Genomic DNA, 21,280 nt, shown 5'->3' with positions numbered 1-21,280 from the left:
GTAAGAAGGTTTGTCAGGTTGTCTGTCTCTTGTATTTAATTGTAAATTAGCACAATAAAATGTATTCAAAATAAGTAAGCACTTTTTAATGCCAAGCGCTGCAAAACCACCACAATGATGTGATTATGGTATATGGACCAGCAGATAGCCAAACATATCTCATATTCTTATATTCTTTATCTTATTCTTATTGGTTTTTAATAATACAATTCCAGCACTAGCAGCAGAGCTTCCAACCTGGGCAGACCACTGAGCCATGTCAGTTGTGCTCTTGTAGAAGGTTGTCAGGTTGTTTGTCTCTTGTAGAAGGTTGTCAGGTTTGTCTGTCTCTGTAGAAGGTTGTCAGGTTCTGTCTCTTGTAGAAGGTTGTCAGGTTGTCTGTCTTTGTAGAAGGTTGTCAGGTTGTTCTGTCTCTTGTAGAAGGTTGTCAGGTTGTTTGTCTTCCGTAGAAGGTTGTCAGGTTGTTTGTCTCTTGTAGAAGTTGTCAGGTTGTTTGTCTCTTGTAGAAGGTGTGTCAGGTTGTCTTGTCTCTTGTAGAAGGTTGTCAGTTTGTGCGTCTCTTGTAGAAGGTTGTCAGGTTGTTTGTCTCCTGTAGAAGGGTCAGGTTGTCTGTCTCTTGTAGAAGGTTGTCAGGTTGTTTTGTCCTCTTGTAGAAGGTTGTCAGGTTGTCTGTCTCTTATAGAAGGTTGTCAGGTTGTTTGTCTCTTGTAGAAGGTTGTCAGTTGTCTGTCTCTTGTAGAAGGTTGTCAGGTTGTCTGTCTCTTGTAGAAGGTTGTCAGGTTGTCTGTCTCTTGTAGAAGGTTGTCAGGTTGTTTGTCTCTTGTAGAAGGTTGTCAGTTGTTTGTCTCTGTAGAAGGTTGTCAGGTTGTCTGTCTCTTGTATTTAATTTGTAAATTAGCACAATAAAATGTATTCAAAATAAGTAAGCACTTTTTAATGCCAAGCGCTGCAAAACCACACAATGATGTGATTATGGTATATGGACCAGCAGATAGCCAAACATATCTCATATTCTTATATTCTTATTCTTATTCTTATTGGTTTTTAATAATACAATTCCAGCACATAGCAGCAGAGCTTCCAACCATGGAGGCCAGACTCTGTAGAAGGTGTCAGCTTGTTGTCTTGTAGAAGGTTGTCAGGTTGTTTGTCTCTTGTAGAAGGTTGTCAGGTTTGTCCCTTGTCCCTCCTGTAGAAGGTGTGGTTGTTTTGTCCTGTTTCAGGTTGTTGTCTCTTGTAGAAGGTTTGTCAAGGTTTTGTCACGGTTGTTTTGTCTCTTGTAGAAGGTTTCAGGTTGTTTGTCTCTTGTAGAAGGTTGTCAGGTTGTTTGTCTCTTGTACAAGGTGTCAGTTGTTTTCTCTTGTAGAAGGTTGTCAGGTTGTTTTGTCCTCTTGTAGAAGGTTTAGGTTGTCAGTTGTTTGTCTCTTGTAGAAAGGTTGTCAGGTTGTCAGGTTGTTTGTTTGTCTCTTGTAAGAAGGGTTTGTCAGGTTGTTCTGTCCCTCTTGTAGAAGGTTGTCAGGTTGTCTGTCTCTTGTAGAAGGTTGTCAGGTTGTTTGTCTCTTGTAGAAGATTGTCAGGTTGTCTGTCTCTTGTAGAAGGTTGTCAGGTTGTTTGTCTCTTGTTCCTCTCATCCATCTGGCTTCAATGGGTTAAATAACATAAATTCACTACCTGTTGGAGTTACCTTCATTTTCCTCCTGCTCTTCCTTCATCTGGTTCCTCGTGAACTGTAGTTCAGTCTTGGTGACGCTCAGCTCCACTTTCAGATCAACCGCCTGGCTCTCACTGGTCTTCAGTCTGGCCTCCATGTTCCTCAGCTCCACTCTCTGTTACACCATGATGGTTCCCAGGTTGTGCATCACGTCTCTCAGGTGTTTCAGTTCAGTCCAGATGTCAGGTTGGGTGGTGGTCTGTGTGTCGGTCAAGGCTGAAGTTTTGGTCTTCTGGCTCTCATAGTGAACTCCACTCCACTCCCCTCCTCCCTCTCTCCCTGAGCCCATGATGCCCCAGACACACACAGCAGCACCACCAGTGGTACTACAGAAGCCCTCATTCTGACAACACTCACACATTCTAATGTACACTACATGACAAGTATGTGGATACCTGCTCGTCGAACATCTCATTCCAAAGTCATGGGCATTAATATGAAGTTGGTCCCCCCTTTGCTGCTATAACAGTCTCCACTCTTCGGGGAAGACTTTCCACTAGATGTTGGAACATGCTGCGGAGACTTGCTTACATTCACTCACAAGAGCATTAATGAGGTCGGCACTGATGTTGAGCGGTTAGGCCTGGCTCGCAGTTGGCATTCCAATTCATCTCAAAGGTGTTCAATTGGGTTGAGGTCAGGGCTCTGTGCAGGCCAGTCAAGTTCTTATACACCAATCTCAACAAATCACTTCTGTATGGACCTTGCTTTGTGCACAGGGGCATTGTCATGCTGAAAAAAGAAAGGGCCTTCCCCAAACTGTTGCCACAAAGTTGAAAGCACAGAATCATCTAGAATGTCATTGTATTCTGTAGCGTTAAGACTTCCCTTCCCTGCAATTAAGGGGCTTAGCCCAAACCATGAAAACAGCCCCAGACAATTATTCCTCCTCCACCAAACTTTACAGTTGGCACTATGCATTTGGGCAGGTACCATTCTCCTAGCATCCGCCAAAACCAGATTCGTCCGTCAGACTGCCAGACGATGAAGCATGATTCATCACTTCAGAGAACGCATTTCCACTGCTCCAGAATCCAAAGGCGGCTAGCTTTACACCACTCCAGACAATGCTTGGCATTGTGCATGGTGATCTTAGGCTTGTGTGCGGCTGCTTGGCCATGGAAACCCATTTCATGAAGCTCCCGACGAACAGTTTTTCTGCTGACAGTGCTTCCAGAGGCAGTTTGGAACTCAGTAGTGAGTGTTGCAACCGAGGACAGACGATTTTTACGCACTATGTGCTTCGGCCCTCGGCTTTCCCGTTCTGTGACCTTGTGTGGCCTAACACTTTGCGGTTGAGTCGTTGTTGCTCCTAGACACAATAACAGCACTTACAGTTGACCGGGGCAGCTCTAGCAGGGCAGAAATTTGATATACTGACTTGTTCCAAAGGTGGCATCCTATGATGGTGGCACGTTGAAAGTCACTGAGCTCTTCAGTAAGGCAATACTACTGCCAATATTTGTCTATGGAGATTACATGGCTGTGTGCTCGATTTGTATACACCTGTCAGTAACGGGTGTGGTTGAAGTATCCGAATCCACTAATTTGAAAGGCTGTCCGCATACTTTTGTATATATAGTATACCATTTTACTGGGCTATTGATATTGGAGATTTATTGGAACTGTAAAGAAGTACGCATTTTAAATAACTGAATGGCTAACACTTAATTACTTTCAGTGTCAGCAATATATATGGACAAGATACTGTATGGTGGATTTTATATAGATTTTTGGAGGAATACAGTGTCTGTAATGTATTGATATCTGGTTACATACAGTTGTTACAATATATAAATCTGGAAGCACATAGAAAGGACAGAGACCTTGTCAAATTTGTATGTATTTATTAGTGGGAATAAATATGTTTGGTCTCTCATCCACACATTTAAGCACTGTTGAAAATAACATAATTTATGTCAGAAAACTCATCCGTGTCCAGTTGAACATCCTGGAGCGGTCTCCCAGACATACATTAAATGGAAATTGTCACCACTTTTCAACCTCATATTCATCATCTCCAGCACCAACCCAACATCAAATGTGAAAACGTTGGTTTCTATGTTTTGTATAAAAAAATGGAGACGAAAAAAAAGTGTTTCCAATGACATCATCCAGTGGGCATTATGTCATCCCTTTAAACCTAGTCTTGTACTAAATTGCCCTTTTAAACTGGACTAATAAAAATGTAATTTCTCAAACATGGTTTAAATGTGTATGTGTGCTTGATCAAGTTTGTTCATAGGGAGATATGTTGTGAAGTTATTGTGAGAGAACCGGTGTACCAAAAATACAACAGAACCACTGGTTCATGTACATACAGTTCTAGTCTAGAGACTTAACATGCTGGTTGGTCTATCTAGTAGGAGATTCTATGACCTCAGACTTGTTAGTGATGCAACTCTGTCATTATTGCTCATTTGATATTGGTAGATGACTTTATACTGCTGTAAGCACTCAGTAATGACAGACATATAGTGCTTAATGAATGTTTTTAATGATAGCAGGGAAAAATACTTTCTAACACTGTTCTGAACACTGTTCTGAACACTGTTCTGTTCAACATAAAAAAATGTACATGTTGAAGAGCAGAAAGGTATTACGGTTATTTGAGGAATGGAAGGGAGACATATATAGATGACATCTCCTTCCTCTAACTCAAGGACAGCTGCATTAGATGCATACTCACAGTTCCCATTACCATCAACATTTTCATGTGTGACCATTACTCTCTGGTCATTCTTATACAAGTATGCACCCATCCATGTGTCCATGATACCACAGGCAGTGAATCTTCTACAGTAGACTCCTCTCGCTGGTGCTGTGAAGATACCTGTATAACAAAAACATAATATTGTATATTCATTCATATGTAAAGTATATACAGTATGCTATAACTAAATAGTCATCAAATATTTTAAATGGATACACAATGTGGTACCTGTAATGTTGTTGTAAGCCTTTATGTTTGTGAAGATTTTTCTGTAGGTCAGAGTAGTATGACTGCTGATGGGTCGTACAGTACCAGTCAGAGCAGTGAAGAACACCACCTATGGTCTGTTTTGCCAATAGAAGATTAACATAAAGTGTCAACTTTTGTTCTAAGGGCAAAATAATCTGATAGCTAGCTAGCTTGCTCTGATTAGCATGTTGTTTGTAATTTGCTACATTTTACTCTTTGCTTCAAGTCAGGAGACCAGTTATATCTTAAAGATATTGTCACATTTATCTGACAATTGTAACACAATAATGATTTGAAAACGTTACAACTTGTAACTCAAAGTTTTATTAACAAGATTCTCAGTTCAAACCTCCGCCATGTTTTCAATAGTTGTGCATCTGCTCCACTCTCTGTTCCACCATGATGGTTCCCAGGTTGTGCATCACGTCTCTCAGGTGTTTCAGCTCAGTCCAGATGTCAGGTTGGGTGGTGGTCTTACTGTCAGTCAAGGCTGAAGTTTTGGTCTTCTGGCTCTCATAGTGAACTCCACTCACCTCCTCCCTCTCTCCCTGCGCTCATGATGCCCCAGACACACATAGCAGCACCACCAGTGGAACTACAGAAGCCCTCATTCTGACAATACTCACACCTTCTAATGTACCTTCTAGTCCTTTTTATACAGAACCTGAACCATTACATAAGATCACTGTTGTTTGATTTTAGGTGCACTTTCATTTAAGTCCAAGAACTCAAGACGAGATAATTTGTGGATAAGATTATTTTTTAGTTATTATAAAGGTATGTCGTGGGAAATATGAACCTGTTATTATCTAACACAAAAATGTGTGTGTTCATCTCTCTCTTTCTCTCTGTACCCAGTGAAGCCGTCTAAGCCGCGGTGTTGGATGGAGGGCCGGCTGTTGGAGGGTAGTGATGTTAAGATGAGCTGTAAGTCTACAGACGGCTCTGACCCCATAAACTACAAATGGGAGAGGCTGCTGGACAAGGGCAAGTATGTGGGAAAGCTGCCCCCACTGGCCCTCATAGGTAAGCCCTCTAGTCCACTGCAGGCTCTCTGTGTGTGTGTGGATGTATTTCCTGTGCCTTCAAGACATATTGACAAGTCTGTCATAAATCAACATTTGTCATGAGTCATACACTGACTTAAACTCCAACTAAGATGTCCTACTTGAGATGAAAACATTGAGTAATTTCCAGATCCCCTTTAAGGACTTTTGGGACAGAACATACTGTACTTTACATAATTAAAGTGTGTGTCAGAATGCCAGACCAATTTCAATGCAAATACACCATCTCCAGTATCCTTGTTTGACATTGTTCACATGTCCAGTTAGCGTTAGTGACAAGTGTTGGTAGAGTAATTTCTCACATGCAGACTCGGCCAAGTTCTTAGTCAATAGCACTCCTACTTGTTCTGGGAAACTGTCCATTCACATCTGTTACAGCAAAGGATTGAGTTTACCAATCCCAAATCAAACACCAGCCCGACGCCCTATGAATTTCTGTTCTGTATTGAATAGGTTAAAAAAATCAGTCTATAACAGGGAACAGTACTACTCATTTTTTACAATTACAATGTTTTAGTCAATTAGCAGATGCTCTTATCCAGAGCGACTTACAGTAGTGAGTGCATACATTTTTAATACTGGTCCCCCGTGGGAATAAAACCCACAACCCTGGCATAGCAAGCGCCATGCTCTACCAACTGAGCCATACATGTGAAGAAACATTATGAAAGTGACATTGCAGGAAAATGTAAAAGAGACACCATTGTTTGGATCATGGTTTGGTTACTGAATTAGTTTAACTTTATACATTTCCATTCTTATCTATCACTATTTTTCTTAAAATATCTAATTTGATGTATTCGATGATTGTTCAAAGTTCAAACACTCTCCACATAACCATCACTTGCAATAGTGTTTCTGGTTTTGATAGTTGAAAAAAAAGCATCACAATCACTGTATCCTGAACTTCCTGACGGACCGCCACCAGGCGATAAGGGTAGGAAACAACACATTTGCCACGCTGACCATCCCCTCCTGTACCCCCTGTTCACCCACGACTCCAATACCATCATCAAGTTTACTGACGACACAACGGTCGTACAACTGATCACCGACGATGATGAGGCAGCCTATAGGGAGGAGGTCAGAGACCTGGCAGTGTGATGCCAGGACAACAACCTCTCCCTCCACGTCAGCAAGATAAGGGAGCTGATTGTGGACTACAGGAAACGGAGGGGCGAGCACACCCCCATCCACAACGATGGGGCTGTAGTGGAGTCAGTCGAGAGCTAAAAGTTCCTTTGTGTTCACATCACTAAGGAATTATCATGGTCCACACACACCCACACAGTTGTGAAGAGGGCATCTCAGCACCTCTCCCCCTCAGGAGGTTGAAAAGATTTGGCATGGGCTCTCAGATCCTCAAAAAGTTAAACAGCTGCACCATTGAGAGCATCTTGACTGACTGCATAACCGCTTGGTATGGCAACTGCAAGGTACCCGACCGCAAGGCGCTACAGGAAGGCCCAAAAAAGGCCCCAAAAAACTCCAGCCACCCAAGCCATAGACTGTTCTCTTTGCTACCGCACGGCAAGCGGTACCAGTGCACCAAGTCTGGAACCAACAGGAACCTGAACAGCTTCTAACCCCAAGCTATAAGACAGCATAACAAGACTGCTAAATAACTAATCAAATGGCTACCCGGACTACCTACATTTACATTTACATTTAAGTCATTTAGCAGACGCTCTTATCCAGAGCGACTTACAAATTGGTGCATTCACCTTATGAAATCCAGTGGAACAACCACTTTACAATAGTGCATCAACTCTTTTAAGGGGGAGGGGTGGGGTTAGGAGGATTACTTTATCCTAGGTATTCCTTAAAGAGGTGGGGTTTCAGGTGTCTCCGGAAGGTGGTGATTGACTCCGCTGACCTGGCGTCGGTGAGGGAGTTTGTTCCACCATTGGGTTGCCAGAGCAGCGAACAGTTTTGACTGGGCTGAGCGGGAACTGTACTTCCTCAGAGGTAGGAGGCGAGCAGGCAGAGGTGGATGAACGCAGTGCCCTTGTTTGGGTGTAGGGCCTGATCAGAGCCTGAAGGTACGGAGGTGCCGTTCCCCTCACAGCTCCGTAGGCAAGCACCATGGTCTTGTAGCGGATGCGAGCTTCAACTGGAAGCCAGTGGAGAGAGCGGAGGAGCGGGGTGACGTGAGAGAACTTGGGAAGGTTGAACACCAGACGGGCTGCGGCGTTCTGGATGAGTTGTAGGGGTTAAATGGCACAGGCAGGGAGCCCAGCCAACAGCGAGTTGCAATAATCCAGACGGGAGATGACAAGTGCCTGGATTAGGACCTGCGCCGCTTCCTGTGTGAGGCAGGGTCGTACTCTGCGAATGTTGTAGAGCATGAACCTACAGGAACGGGTCACGCCTTGATGTGAGTTGAGAACGACAGGGTGTTGTCCAGGATCACGCCAAGGTTCTTAGCGCTCTGGAGGAGGACACAATGGAGTTGTCAACCGTGATGGCGAGATCATGGAACGGGCAGTCTTCCCCGGGAGGAAGAGAGCAGCTCCGTCTTGCCGAGTTCAGCTTGAGGTGGTGATTCCGTCATCCACACATTGACCCCCTACTTTTACCCACACACACATCACACACTGCTGCTACTGTCTATTATCAAATCAAATCAAATTTATTTATATAGCCCAGCCTAAAACCCCAAACAGCAAGCAATGCAGGTGTAGAAGCACGGTGGCTAGGAAAAACTCCCTAGAAAGGCCAAAACTAGGAAGAAACCTAGAGAGGAACCAGGCTATGAGGGTGGCCACTTCCGGCTGTGCTGGGTGGAGATTATAACATAACATGGCCCAGAATGTTCAAATGTTCATAAATATTGCCAGCATGGTCAAATAATAATAATCACAGTAGTTATCGAAGGTGCAGCAGGTCAGCACCTCAGGAGTGAATGTCAGTTGGCTTTTCATAGCCGATCATTAAGAGTATCTCTACCGCTCCTGCGGTCTCTAGAGAGTTAAAAACAGCAGGTCTGGGACAGGTAGCAGGTCTGGGACAGGTAGCACGTCCGGTGAACAGGTCAGGGTTCCATAGCCGCAGGCAGAACATTTGAAACTGGAGCAGCAGCAAGGCCAGGTGGACTGGGGACAGCAAGGAGTCATCATGCCAGGTAGTCCTGACGTATGTATTCCTCGTGTTTCTATTTCAATGTTTTATCTTAACTTTGCATTGTTGGAAAAGACCCTCCCTGTAAGTAAATATTTCACTGTTAGGACTCTATTCAATCAGATCTGCTTTAGCGGACATCTGCATAGTGGTTGTTTTGGCGGTGCCGGAGGTGGAACTGCATTAGAGCTGTCAAATCCACAAGTGGCTCCCGGCATTATAAACTCAGCAAAAAAGGAAACGTCCCTTTTTCAGGACCCTGTCTTTCAAAGATAATTCGTAAAAATCAAAATAACTTCTCATGCTTGTGCAATGAACCACAAACAATTAATGAACATGTACCTGTGGAACGGTCATTAAGACACTAACAGCTTACAGACAGTAGACAATTAAGGTCACAGTTATGAAAACTTAGGACACTAAAGAGACCTTTCTACTGACTCTGAAAAACACCAAAAGAAAGATGCCCAGGGTTCCTGCTCATCTGCATGAACGTGCCTTAGGCATGTTGCAAGGAGGCATGAGGACTGCAGATGTGGCCAGGGCAATAAATTGCAATGTCCGTACTGTGAGACGCCTAAGACAGCGCTACAGGGAGACAGAACGGACAGCTGATCGTCCTTGCAGTGGCAGACCACGTGTAACAACACCTGCAGAGGATCGGTACATCCGAACATCACACCTGCGGGACAGGTACAGGATGGCAACAACAACTGCCCAAGTTACACCAGGAACGCACAATCCCTCCACCAGTGCTCAGACTGTCCGCAATAGGCTGAGAGAGGCTGGACTGAGGGCTTGTAGGCCTGTTGTAAGGCAGGTCCTCACCAGACATCACCGGCAACAACGTTGCCTATGGGCACAAACCCCCCGTCGCTGGACCAGACAGGACTGGCAAAAAGTGCTCTTCACTGACGAGTTGCGGTTTTGTGTCACCAGGGGTGATGGTGAGATTTGCGTTTATTGTTGAGGGAATGAGTGTTACACCGAGGCCTGTACTCTGGAGCGGAATCGATTTGGAGGTGGAGGGTCCGTCATGGTCTGGGGCGTTGTGTCACAGCATCATCGGACTGAGCTTGTTGTCATTGCAGGCAATCTCAACGATGTGCGTTACAGGGAAGACATCCTCCTCCCTCATGTGGTACCCTTCCTGCAGGCTCCTCCTGACATGACCCTGCAGCTTGACAATGCCACCAGCCATACTGCTTGTTCTGTGCGTGATTTCCTACAAGATAGGAATGTCAGTGTTCTGTCATGGCCAGCGAAGAGCCCAGATCTCAATCCCATTGAGCACGTCTAGGACCTGTTGGATCGGAGGGTGAGGGCATTCCCCCCAGAAATGTCCGGGAACTTGCAGGTGCCTTGGTGGAAGAGTGGGGTAACATCTCACAGCAAGAACTGGCAAATCTGGCGCACTCCATGAGGAGATGCACTGCAGTACTTAATGTAGCTGGTGGCCACACCAGATACTGACTGTTACTTTTGATTTTGACCCCCCCTTTGTTCAGGGACACATTATTCAATTTCTGTTAGTCACATGTCTGTGGAACTTGTTCAGTTTATTTCTCAGTTGTTGAATCTTATGTTCATACAAATATTTACACATGTTAAGTTTGCTGAAAATAAACTATTTTTTGGTTTACATATTGGTTTACATACATTACCATTGGCTGCACGGAGTCGTATTAACAGAAACCCCATGCAGCCTTGTTTATAAATTTGAAACGTGAGATGTAATTTACACCTCTATTAGGATGATATATGTAATTTACACCTCCATTAGGATGATAGATGTATTTGATTGACCTTGTCCTGTTCTCATGTAAGATTTGAAAAACTCAGAGATAGTGACACTGAGGAACCTGACCAAGGAGAGTGCTGGGGTGTATAAATGTACCGCCAGCAACGATGTGGGAGAGGAGAGCTGCACCGTAGAGGTCAAGATGCACTGTGAGTAACCCAGGCTATAACCAACACCCACGTACACACTGTCTCATATTATAACCCCATTAAGGTTACCAAAGATGATCTGTAGGACAGTATTAGCTATCCCTTTCTTTCAACCTGTGAACCATATTTATCTTTTTGTACATTTTAGATGTGCGGGGCATGGGTGTGGTGGCGGGCGCTGTGGTGGGCGTGTCCTTCGGTGTCCTCCTCATCATTCTCATTATTTGGCTGGTGTTCCGCAAGAAGGAGAAGAAGAAATACGAGGAGGAGGAGACCCCTAACGAGATCAGTACCACACACACAATCACATACACACGCGCATCACACACGCACAGCACACGCACACACACACACACACACACACACACACCACACACATACATTCACACACAATCATCCTCAAACACACAGATTTAGGTTAGTTAAGGTGATTTGCAGATAGTCAAAAACACAGAACATATTGAATCAAAAATAACAAAAAAGTAAATACATAAACAGATGGGGTGGGAACAAACCTCAACTAGTTGGACAAAAAGGGACTTATTCACTCTTCAGTGCCTTGTAGCATCCTCTTTCTCCAGCCTGCTGTAGCATCCATTTCACAGCGCTGTTGTATGATCCCATTCGAAGGCTGTGTAGCAATCCTTCTTCCAGCTGTGTAGCATCCCTTTCCAGCTTGTAAAGCATCCTTCTGCTCAGCCTGTGTTAGACATCCTTCGCAGCTGTAATACGATTCCCTTCTCGCCTTTAGCATCCCTAGGTGTAGTGGCATCCCTTCTCAACAGCCGTGTAGCATCCCTTCTCTGGTAGCCTTCAGCCTATGTAGCATCCCTTCGGCAGCCTGTGTAGCATTCCACTCTCCAGCGCTGAGTCAGATTGCCCCTCTCGCAGCCTGAGTATACGGCATCCCTTCTCCCCATCCCTCAGACCAGGTCCCTCACCTGCTCAGAGCAGGACCAACTACCAAATGCAGGAGGTTCCTTACTCTCCAGAGCAGGTCGCTTACTTCTCAGATGGCAGTTATCTTACCTCTCAGAGCAGGTTCCTATTCTTAGCGGTTCTCACGCAAGTAAGGTTCTACCTCAGACAGGTCCCTCTCAAGAGCAGTCTTCTCACTTTCTCAGAGCAGGTTTCCTCACTTCAAATGCAGGTCTCTCATTTCAGAGCAGTTCTCACTCTCAAGAGCAGGTTCTACACTTCAGAGGCAGGTTCTTCTCACCTCTGGCAGTACCCATCGTCAGTCTACCCAGGGTTCCTCACTTCTGCAGAGCAGGCTACCCTCAGAGCAGGTTACCAAACCACAGAGCAGTTCCTCACCTCTCAAGAGGCAGTTTCCTCACTCTCAAGAGCAGCTAGTGTCCTCAACTCTCAGAGCAATCCTCTCTCCAGCCTGTGTATTACAGCTCCCCTTTCCTCCCCATCCAGAGAGCAAGGTTGCTCCCATCCCTCAGAGCAGCGTTCCTCCTCATCACTAGCAGGTTCCTTCCCACTCAGAGCAGGTTCCGCCCCATCCCTCAGAGCAGGTTCCTCCCCATCCCTCAGAGCAGGTTCCTCCCCATCCCTCAGAGCAGGTTCCTCCCCATCCCTCAGAGCAGGTTCCTCCCAATCCCTCGGAGCAGGTTCCTTCCCATCCCTCGGAGCAAGTTCCCAGCGTCCTAAATTATGTCTGATAATGCTGCCTGCTGGCAGTGCTTGTTACAACAGCAGCTATTTTTTGGCGATAGCGGAGCCAGTGTCGGGCTGAATTCTGCAGGCACATGGGGATGGCTGAGCACCAATAATGGAGTGGAGTGGCATAGCAAGGGGAAGAGTCGCGTAGCAGACAGTCACTTCGGTCCTGTTGACATATGGAGCATTAGCGGTGACACATACATACACACAGTCTGATATCAAACTGATGTTTAATTAGAGAAGGTGAGGGGTTGCTAATGAAGTAGTGACAATTAAGTGCATGTCGATGAGGTGRTGTCCTTACCTGACCTAACTAGGGTTCATTGTAAGAAGGGGATACCATGTATTTGGCCAGCTACTGCAAAGAACACACCAGTTTTATATGAAGACTTACAAGTTCATAATGTTCTATGGATGCAGACATACACTACCGGCCAAAGGTTTTAGAACACCTACTCATTCAATGTTGTTTTTTAAACTATTTTCTACATTGTAGAATAATAGTGAAGACATCAAAGCTATGAAATAGCACAAATGGAATCATGTAGTAACCAAAAAAAGTGTTAAACAAATCAAAATATATTTTCTTTTGAGATTCTTAAAATAGCCACACTTTGTCTTGATGACAGCTTTGCACACTCTGGGCATTCTCTCAACCAGCTTCACCTGGAATGCTTTTCCAAAAGTCTTGAAGGAGTTCCTACATATGCTGAGCACTTGTTGGCTGCGTTTCCTTCACTCTGTGGTCCGACTCATCCCAAACCATCTCAATTTGGTTGAGGTCGGGGGATTGTGGAGGCCAGGTCATCTGATGCAGCACTCCATCACTCTCCTTATATGCTGGTTAGGTGTGTCTTGAATTCTAAATAAATCACAGACAGTGTCACCAGCAAAGCACCCCCACACCATAACACCTTCTCCTCCATACTTTACGGTGGGAAATACACATGCAGAGATCATCCGTTCACCCACATTGTGTCTCACAAAGACACGGCAGTTGGAACCAAAAATCTCCAATTTGGACTCCAGACCAAAGGACAAATTTCCACCGGTCTAATGTCCATTGCTCGTGTTTCTTGGCCCAAGCAAGTCTCTTCTTATTATTGGTGTCCTTTAGTAGTGGTTTCCAGAGGTGGGACAACTGCCTAGCCAGTTGTAGCTCAATCTTGGGTGCAATGATCATGTTCCCGCACTGACTGACTGTGTGGAGGCTCATTGATTTAATGTTACGTTAGCCTACATGATACACCAGTAAAGTAATAAAATATATAGCTGTCGGCAATATTAGCCACAACTTACCGTTATTTGTGTAGCTTCAAATGTCGAACAAAGTTGGAAATTGTTACTGTAATTTTCTTCCCGCATTTTTTGCAAGTTGCAATCTGTTTTTTTATTGATACAGCATCGTCTTTATATCCGAAAATAATCATTTGGGGTGTCATCTTTCCAAGGGCTCTGTCACGGCCGTTGAAAGAACTTGACCAAAGCGCAGCGTGGTGAGGTGATGACGCCGACAAAACAATAAACAATACCAAACAACCGTGAAGCTTAAGGCTAAGTGCTAAGTTAACTTCCCACAAAGACAGGTGGGGAAAAGGGCTACCTAAGTATGGTTCTCAATCAGAGACAACGATAGACAGCTGTCCCTGATTGAGAACCCTACCCAGCCAAAACATAGAAATACAAATAATAGAACATAGAATACCCACCCCAAATCACACCCTGACCAAACCAAATAGAGACAAAAAGAATCTCTAAGGTCAAGGCGTGACAGTACCCCCCTCCCAAAGGTGCGGACTCCGGCCGCAAAACCTGAACCTATAGGGGAGAGTCTGGGTGGGCATCTATCCGCGGTGGCAGCTCAGGTGCGGGACGCAGACCCCGCTCCACCACTGGCTCACCCCACTTTGGTGGCACCTCTGGACTAGGGACCCTCGTTGCGGGCCCCGGACTGAGCACCCTCGTTGCGGGCCCCGGACTGGGCACCCTCGTTGCGGGCCCCGGACTGGGCACCGTCGCTGGGGGCCCCGGACTGGAGACCCTCGCTGGGGGACCCGGACTGGAGACAGTCGCTGGAGGCTCCGGACTGGAAAACCTTGCTGGAGGCTCCGGACTGTAGACCGTCGCTGGAGGCTCCGGACTGGAGACCGTCGCTGGAGGCTCCGTGCCATGACTCCTCATGGAGGCTCCGTGCCATGACCCTCACTGGAGGCTCGTGCCATGGATCATCACTGGAGCTTCTTGCCATGGATCATCACTGGAGGCTTTCTTGCCATGGATCATCACTGGAGGCTTCGTGCCATGGATCATCACTGGAGGCTTCGTGCCATGGATCATCACTGGAGGCTTCGTGCCATGGATCATCACTGGAGGCTTCGTGCCATGGATCATTACTGGAGTGAGGAGACGTATGGGCAGTCTGGTACGTGGAGCTGTCACAGGGCTCACCAGGCTGGGGAGACATACAGGAGGATTAGTTCTGGGCGCAGGCACAGGACTCACCAGGCTGGAGAGACATACAAGAGGCCCTGTCCTTGGCAGAGGCACCCGGATACACTGGGCCGTGGAGGCGCACTGGAGGTCTCGAGCTTGGAGCCTGCACAACTCGTCTTCACCCTGCAAATGCGGGGTGCTGGCACAGGACGCACTGGGCTGTGCAGACATACCGGAGACACAGTGCGCAGAGCCGGCGCAGGATATACTGGGCCGAGGAGGCGCACTGAAGGTCTGGAGAGCAGGGCTGGCACAACCCTTCCTGCCTGGATGCTCACCCTAGCCCGGCAGATGCGGGGAGCTGGAATGTAGCGCACCGGGCTAAGAACGCGTACTGGAGACGCCGTGCGCTCCACCGCATAACACGGTGCCTGACCAGTACGACGCTCGCCACGGTAAGCACGGGGAGTTGGCTCAGGTCTCCAACCTGACTCAGCCAAACTCCCCGTGTGTTGGGGGGGCTGCCTCTCGGGCTTCCTTGCTAGCCGTGTTCCCTCGTAACGCTGCCGCTCTGCTTTCGCTGCCTCCAGTTCCTCCCGTGGACGGCGATACTCCCCAGCCTGCCTCCAGGGTCCCTTACCGTCCAGTATCTCCTCCCATGTCCATTTCTCCAGATAGCGCTGCTCCCCCTTACCACGCTGCTTGGTCCCTTGGTGGTGGGAAGTTCTGTCACGGCCGTTCAGGCTCCATCTGAATTCACTCGCCGACATTCCTCTGCACTGCCACGCACAACTTTTTCTCAGCTGGCACAATTTGATTGGCTGCTGTCCGATTCAAACTGTAATCCGTTAAATGAAGAGTTGATGCGCTGCACACTTTCTAAAATATTTGGGCTTGGGTAGGGTATCAAGTCAGGTCGAGTCATAAGGCTCAAGTCCAAGTCAAGTCACGAGTCATTGGTGTTAAAGTCAAAGTCGAGTTGCAAGTCATCATATTTGTGACTCGAGTCTGACTCGAGTCCAAGTCATGTGACTCGAGTCCACACCTCTGGTGGTTTCTTTGCAGCAATTCGACCATGAAGGCCTGATTCACACAGTCTCCTCTGAACAGTTGATGTTGAGATGTGTCTGTTACTTGAACTCTGTGAAGCATTTATTTGGGCTGCAATTTCTGAGGCTGGTAACTCTAATGAACTTATCTTCGGCAGCAGAGGTAACTCTGGGTCTTCCATTCCTGTGGCGGTCCTCATGAGAGACAGTTTCATCATAGCGCTTGATGGTTGACTGAATTTCATGTCTTAAAGTAATGATGGACTGTCATTTCTCTTTGCTTATTTGAGCTGTTTTTGCCAAAATATAGACTTTTACCAAATAGGGCTATCTTCTGTATACCCCCCTACCTTGTCACAACACATCAATTCCACAAATTAACTTTTAAGAAGGCACACCTGTTAATTGAAATGCATTCCAGGTGACTACCACATGAAGCTGGTTGAGAGAATGCCAAGAGTGTGAAAAGCTGTCATCAAGGCAAAGGGTGGTTATTTGAAGAATAACACTTGTTTGGTTACATGATTCCATATGTATTATTTCATAGTTTTGATGTCCTCACTATTATTCTACAATGTAGAAAATAGTAAAAATAAAGAAAAACCAAAGAGTAGGTGTTCTAAAACTTTTGACCAGTAGTGTACGCGTTGTGCATTATAATGTGTTATGCATGCATTTAAACCATTATAGATGTGCTTATAATGCACTCACTGTGCATTATGCGGAAGGTTGTCATTTCATTAATATTATCTTGTTTCATTGAGTGACATCCTTCGATGTCCTGAGCCACATGTCTTTGTCTCTGCCTCAGGGAGGACGCGGAGGCTCCCAAAGCCAAACTGGTGAAGCCCAATTCTCTCTCCTCGTCCCGTTCTGGAAGCTCCCGCTCGGGCACCTCCTCCACCCAGTCCATGGTCCACACCACTGCCCCCCGGGGGCCCCGCGCCCGCCTTCCTGACGTCGCCGCCCTCAAGGAGAACGGCCAGCCCCCCAGCTTCCCCCAACAGCCCCCTGCCTACACACAGGTGGTCCCCAAGACCCCTGAGCCCCGCACAGCCCCGGCCAAGCTCAGCCCTCCCCCCAAGCTAAGCCCCGGGAACCTGGCCCGCATGGGAGCAACGCCGGTCATGATCCCTGCCCAGACCCAGGCCTTCCAGACTGTGTAGGAGGGAGGGAGGGGAGGGAGTAGTGGAGGGAGTAGACGCAGACAGACACAAGAAGCCCCAGTACACAGCTGATAGCAACCCCCAACCTGCCCCCAGAAACGCTGTGAAAACCAGCCATATCATCAACTAAAAGTATAATTGAGTGCATTCTACGAAGGGAAGACTTTCGTAAGAGGTTTTGTCTCCTGTACAAACAATACAGAGCGAAATCTTTTGTTCGCATGACATCCCATGACAACAGAACATTCATTGTGTTTTTGCCTGATTTTGCTGACGAGGTCAGTGATGTGTATCATACTCTGATGAGGTCAGTGATGTGCATCATACTCTGACGAGGTCAGTGATGTGTATCATACTCTGACGAGGTCAGTGATGTGTATCATACTCCGACGAGGTCAATGATGTGCATCATACTCTGACGAGGTCAGTGATGTGTATCATACTCCGACGAGGTCAGTGAATGTGGCATCATACTCCGACGGGTAGTGATGTGTATCATACTCCGACGAGGTCAGTGATGTGTATCATATCCGACGAGGTCAGTGATGTGTATCATACTCCGACGAGGTCAGTGATGTGCATCATACTCCGACAAGGTCAGTGATGTGTATCATACTCCGACGAGGTCAGTGATTGCTCCTCTTCTTCCAGTATGATGCACAAGGGAGGACCCTGTGTAGAGTTGAGGTATTTTTAAACCAAACCGACAGAGCCATGAAAGCGGAACGGGCTATGTACAAAGGGAGGGAGGGAGTGAGAGCAAATAGAGGACTGGAAAAGAGCAAACAAAGGAGATACACAGGCTGCATAGCTCACCAGAGATCAGGCGAGGGTGCCTGGCTGTCTCATGACACCTGATATCTGCTACCAACCAGGTCAAACCAGACGGCAGGACAAGACAAAGACAGAAAAAAGACAAAGAAAGAAAAAAAAAACGGAAAAAGTAAACCTCTCTCTGGACTTGTCCGAGCACCACACCTACGACACTCACACACTCCGCCACACCGAGCCAATCAATATCTCCCAGGCTTCTTTGCTGGCATCACAGACCTCCATGTATTCTCCTCCGGGATACCCGCCAAGGCCAGCAGGCATGGTGATTGGTTTAGTAAGGAAGGGGGTGCACCGATCGATTGACACACCAATGAGAGTGGATGAAATTTTGATGCTGATACAAGAGGGATGTTTGCCTGTGATTGTACAAAGATGATATAGCTTAAGTAAGAGACTCCACCTAGACACGTCACCTGTCATCCTATACACCTGCACATGGGTCACTCGCAGCAATCAGAAAGATATTGGTATTGATTTCCCATGTTTCCTGTGCATCCAGCACTATACACTCAACAAGTCTGGACTTATGTAACGTTATCTTCCCATGTTCATGGACAGCGTCAATTAAGGCCATAGGAATATGTGACTTTGTGGTCATCATAGGGGATTATTAATGGCTGTAATATGTATTGCTGTTGTCTAATATTCTACGTTTCCTTTTTTCTATTTCATTTATTTCAGATTCCTTCAGAATGTTTAAAGATTGTTATTAAAGGGGTGAACTTAAGCCCTATCGATAAAGTGCCACTGTTGATGTTTGTTGAAGATGGTTAATGGCATTTCTGTTTGTGTTGTGTTAATAACATTTCCATTCATCCAAAATGATTGAACTAACATATGATTGTGTTCTATGCCATGCAGTATATAAAGGGCTGGATTCAATTTGTATCGCCAAAGTAACGTGCAAGATCCGCGTTATAGCTCCATTTAAATTTAAAGGCAATGTTCCCGCGTTCGCGGAGACCGCATTCACAGTCGGCTGAATCGAAAATTACCTTTACATTTTAAATACTTCCGCGATATAGCTGGATTCCAGCCCAAAATCATTGGATGAATCCTTGTTTTTTAATGAGCAGAGATTTGCAGCAATAAATTGAATCCCCTGCAGTTGAACTGTGTCTGAAAAAATACAAAATATATTCTGTATTAAGAGAAAATTAGCAAAGGGCCATACACATCATAATATGATATCACATGCGTTGGCTCAGCACCATCTTGTGATTATAGAAGAACAGTAATGATAATCCTAAAGAGGGCCTTGGGTTAACATACACATTTTAATTGAATACACCACAAAAAAGTATTATTCACAAAACATTAAACACGGCTTTACAGTTTAAAATGGTTAACTCTACGGTACACCTGAGATTGACTCCATTTCAAGCAGAATGAAAAGGACAATAGATTTGAGTGATTTTGTTTAACCATGTAGTCATACTAGTTTGTCAAACTCAAATCATTCCATCAAAGTCTCTTCATGGTGGCCAAACAGAATTTAAACAACACTCAACCTCAGTAAAATATCCTGGCTGAAAGTGTTGAATTATGCCCTACCATTCTCTCATTTAAATGTCAACTTTTGCCTGAGCTCTCATCTGATCCAAAGGCGTGACTTCTGCCTAGCGATAGTCTTCACTGCCTCTACGCAGCAGCACATTGGTCCTTCAGTGTTATGACTGCTTCCTCCAAAGAGACACCCCTGTTATTCTGGCTCAATCGCAATGTAATGGATGAGATGTGAGGAGGTATTTGGAGTGACTGATGCTGTGGCGCCCTCCAGGAGAACCCAGCACACTCATCTTAGATCACCCAGGAGGGAGGGCTCTTCTCGTCCAGCGGTGCAGAGCATAAGAGCGCGCTCGCACTCTGGCCTCCGAAAGGGTTCAAACGAGGACGGGTGACTCGAGAGTCTATACTTCTTGTTAAAGGTTCAAAATTGACCTGGCTTTTCGTTCATGCCTGGTTGAAATCACCCAGATTAATTTGTATCAATAATTGTATTTTTTAAAGTCGGCCTATTTGTGATGAGATTATTTCATGATTGTTGGCAGTTCAAAGAGTGAAAAGAAAGCAGCAATTTTGTCTCTGTGACTCGAGTACTTCCAGCTTGCCCACTGCTGGTTGAAAAGCTCCTTTAAACCAGGAGACGGATGAGTGGCGAGATGAGAGGACGACACCTGAGGGAGAGCTCCTGATTACGCACCACAACCCCCTTTGAATTTCCCATTATACCCTTAAAAGCCAATACAGGGAGGCCGATGATTGAATGTGGCTCTTACGGCCGTTGATGGGGTAGGATACGCACCGGTATCGATTTTCCTGTTATCTGAGTGACTCTGAATTCCCCTGGCGGAGCGCTCTGTGTCCTGAATCATTAGGGTTTCCACCCTTTTTCGTTTGAATGTCTTGCTTGGCAGACAGGAGGAATGGGAATGCTCCAAACCATGCTGGGGATTGGAACAACGTGAACCACAGGCGTTACGTTGCCCTTTCACCATGTATCGACTCCAAAAGGACATTACCATAGGTTAACTAGTACAAAACTTGCATCTTGATGTCATTTATTAGTCTGTCTACTCTAAATACCTCCACTATGGTTTGAGTGATGGGACCTTTGATATCATGCATACAGTGTAATGTTCAAGAGAGAAAGAATCCACCCAAAGCTGAAAAATGATGGATATGCATGTCACAGATACTTAACTAGAGAAAGAACAAAACTGTATTTTTGCCTCAATGCTTATATAAATATATAAATGATCATCTTGTACAGAAAAATTTTACAGTTAAAACAAATGCTATGACTGTAAAAAAGGAAAGTTATGTTCATTTTGAGTTTACTCGTTTGGGTTAAGTATTCAATCATAAGTACTTTGCACTTTCTTAAACTGTGCTCTCTGTGTCCCGCTTGCGTTAAGCTCTTTTCACCAACAGGTTTAGGGGGGAAATGTTCTCTCTCGCTATTTTCTTTGATTGACAATGTCATGCAGTTACTTTGAGTTGTTGTAAACCAAAAAGGCAATGTACATACCTCCTTCTCGAGTGAAAAATGTATATTTGTACAATATCTGAATAATTACTGTTTTGGTTTGTAATAAAGCATTTGATGAATAGCCACTTGGTATGATTGTTCTCTACTTCAGACACGCCGGCATGTGTAGGGACGGTTTCCTGGACACAAAGTGCATTCGGAAGTATTCAGACCTTTTGACTTTATCCACAGTTTGTTACGTTACAACCTTATTCTAAAATGGATTTAAATATTTTTTCCGTCATCAATCTAAACACAATACCACATTGTGCAAGGCGATGTGCAA

The 21,280-nt window shown here is 45.6% G+C and overlaps 1 protein-coding gene across 1 annotated transcript in view; it reads left to right on the top strand.

Annotated features, from left to right (window-relative positions):
- The window catches only part of LOC111950848 (CXADR-like membrane protein), a 122,443-nt gene extending 101,363 nt beyond the window's left edge, over positions 1-21,080 (top strand). The window contains exons 4-7 of the mRNA XM_070434343.1: positions 5,532-5,699; positions 10,688-10,810; positions 10,959-11,099; positions 16,750-21,080. Coding sequence (XP_070290444.1) covers positions 5,532-5,699; positions 10,688-10,810; positions 10,959-11,099; positions 16,750-17,129 — 812 coding nt within the window. The 3' untranslated portion in view covers positions 17,130-21,080. The remainder of the gene's footprint in view (positions 1-5,531; positions 5,700-10,687; positions 10,811-10,958; positions 11,100-16,749) is intronic.
- Positions 21,081-21,280: the final 200 nt, after the last annotated feature.

This window comes from Salvelinus sp. IW2-2015, linkage group LG23 (assembly GCF_002910315.2).
Source record: "Salvelinus sp. IW2-2015 linkage group LG23, ASM291031v2, whole genome shotgun sequence".
In the NCBI taxonomy this organism is placed as follows: domain Eukaryota; kingdom Metazoa; phylum Chordata; class Actinopteri; order Salmoniformes; family Salmonidae; genus Salvelinus; species Salvelinus sp. IW2-2015.
This window is presented reverse-complemented; position numbering and strand designations above follow the sequence as displayed.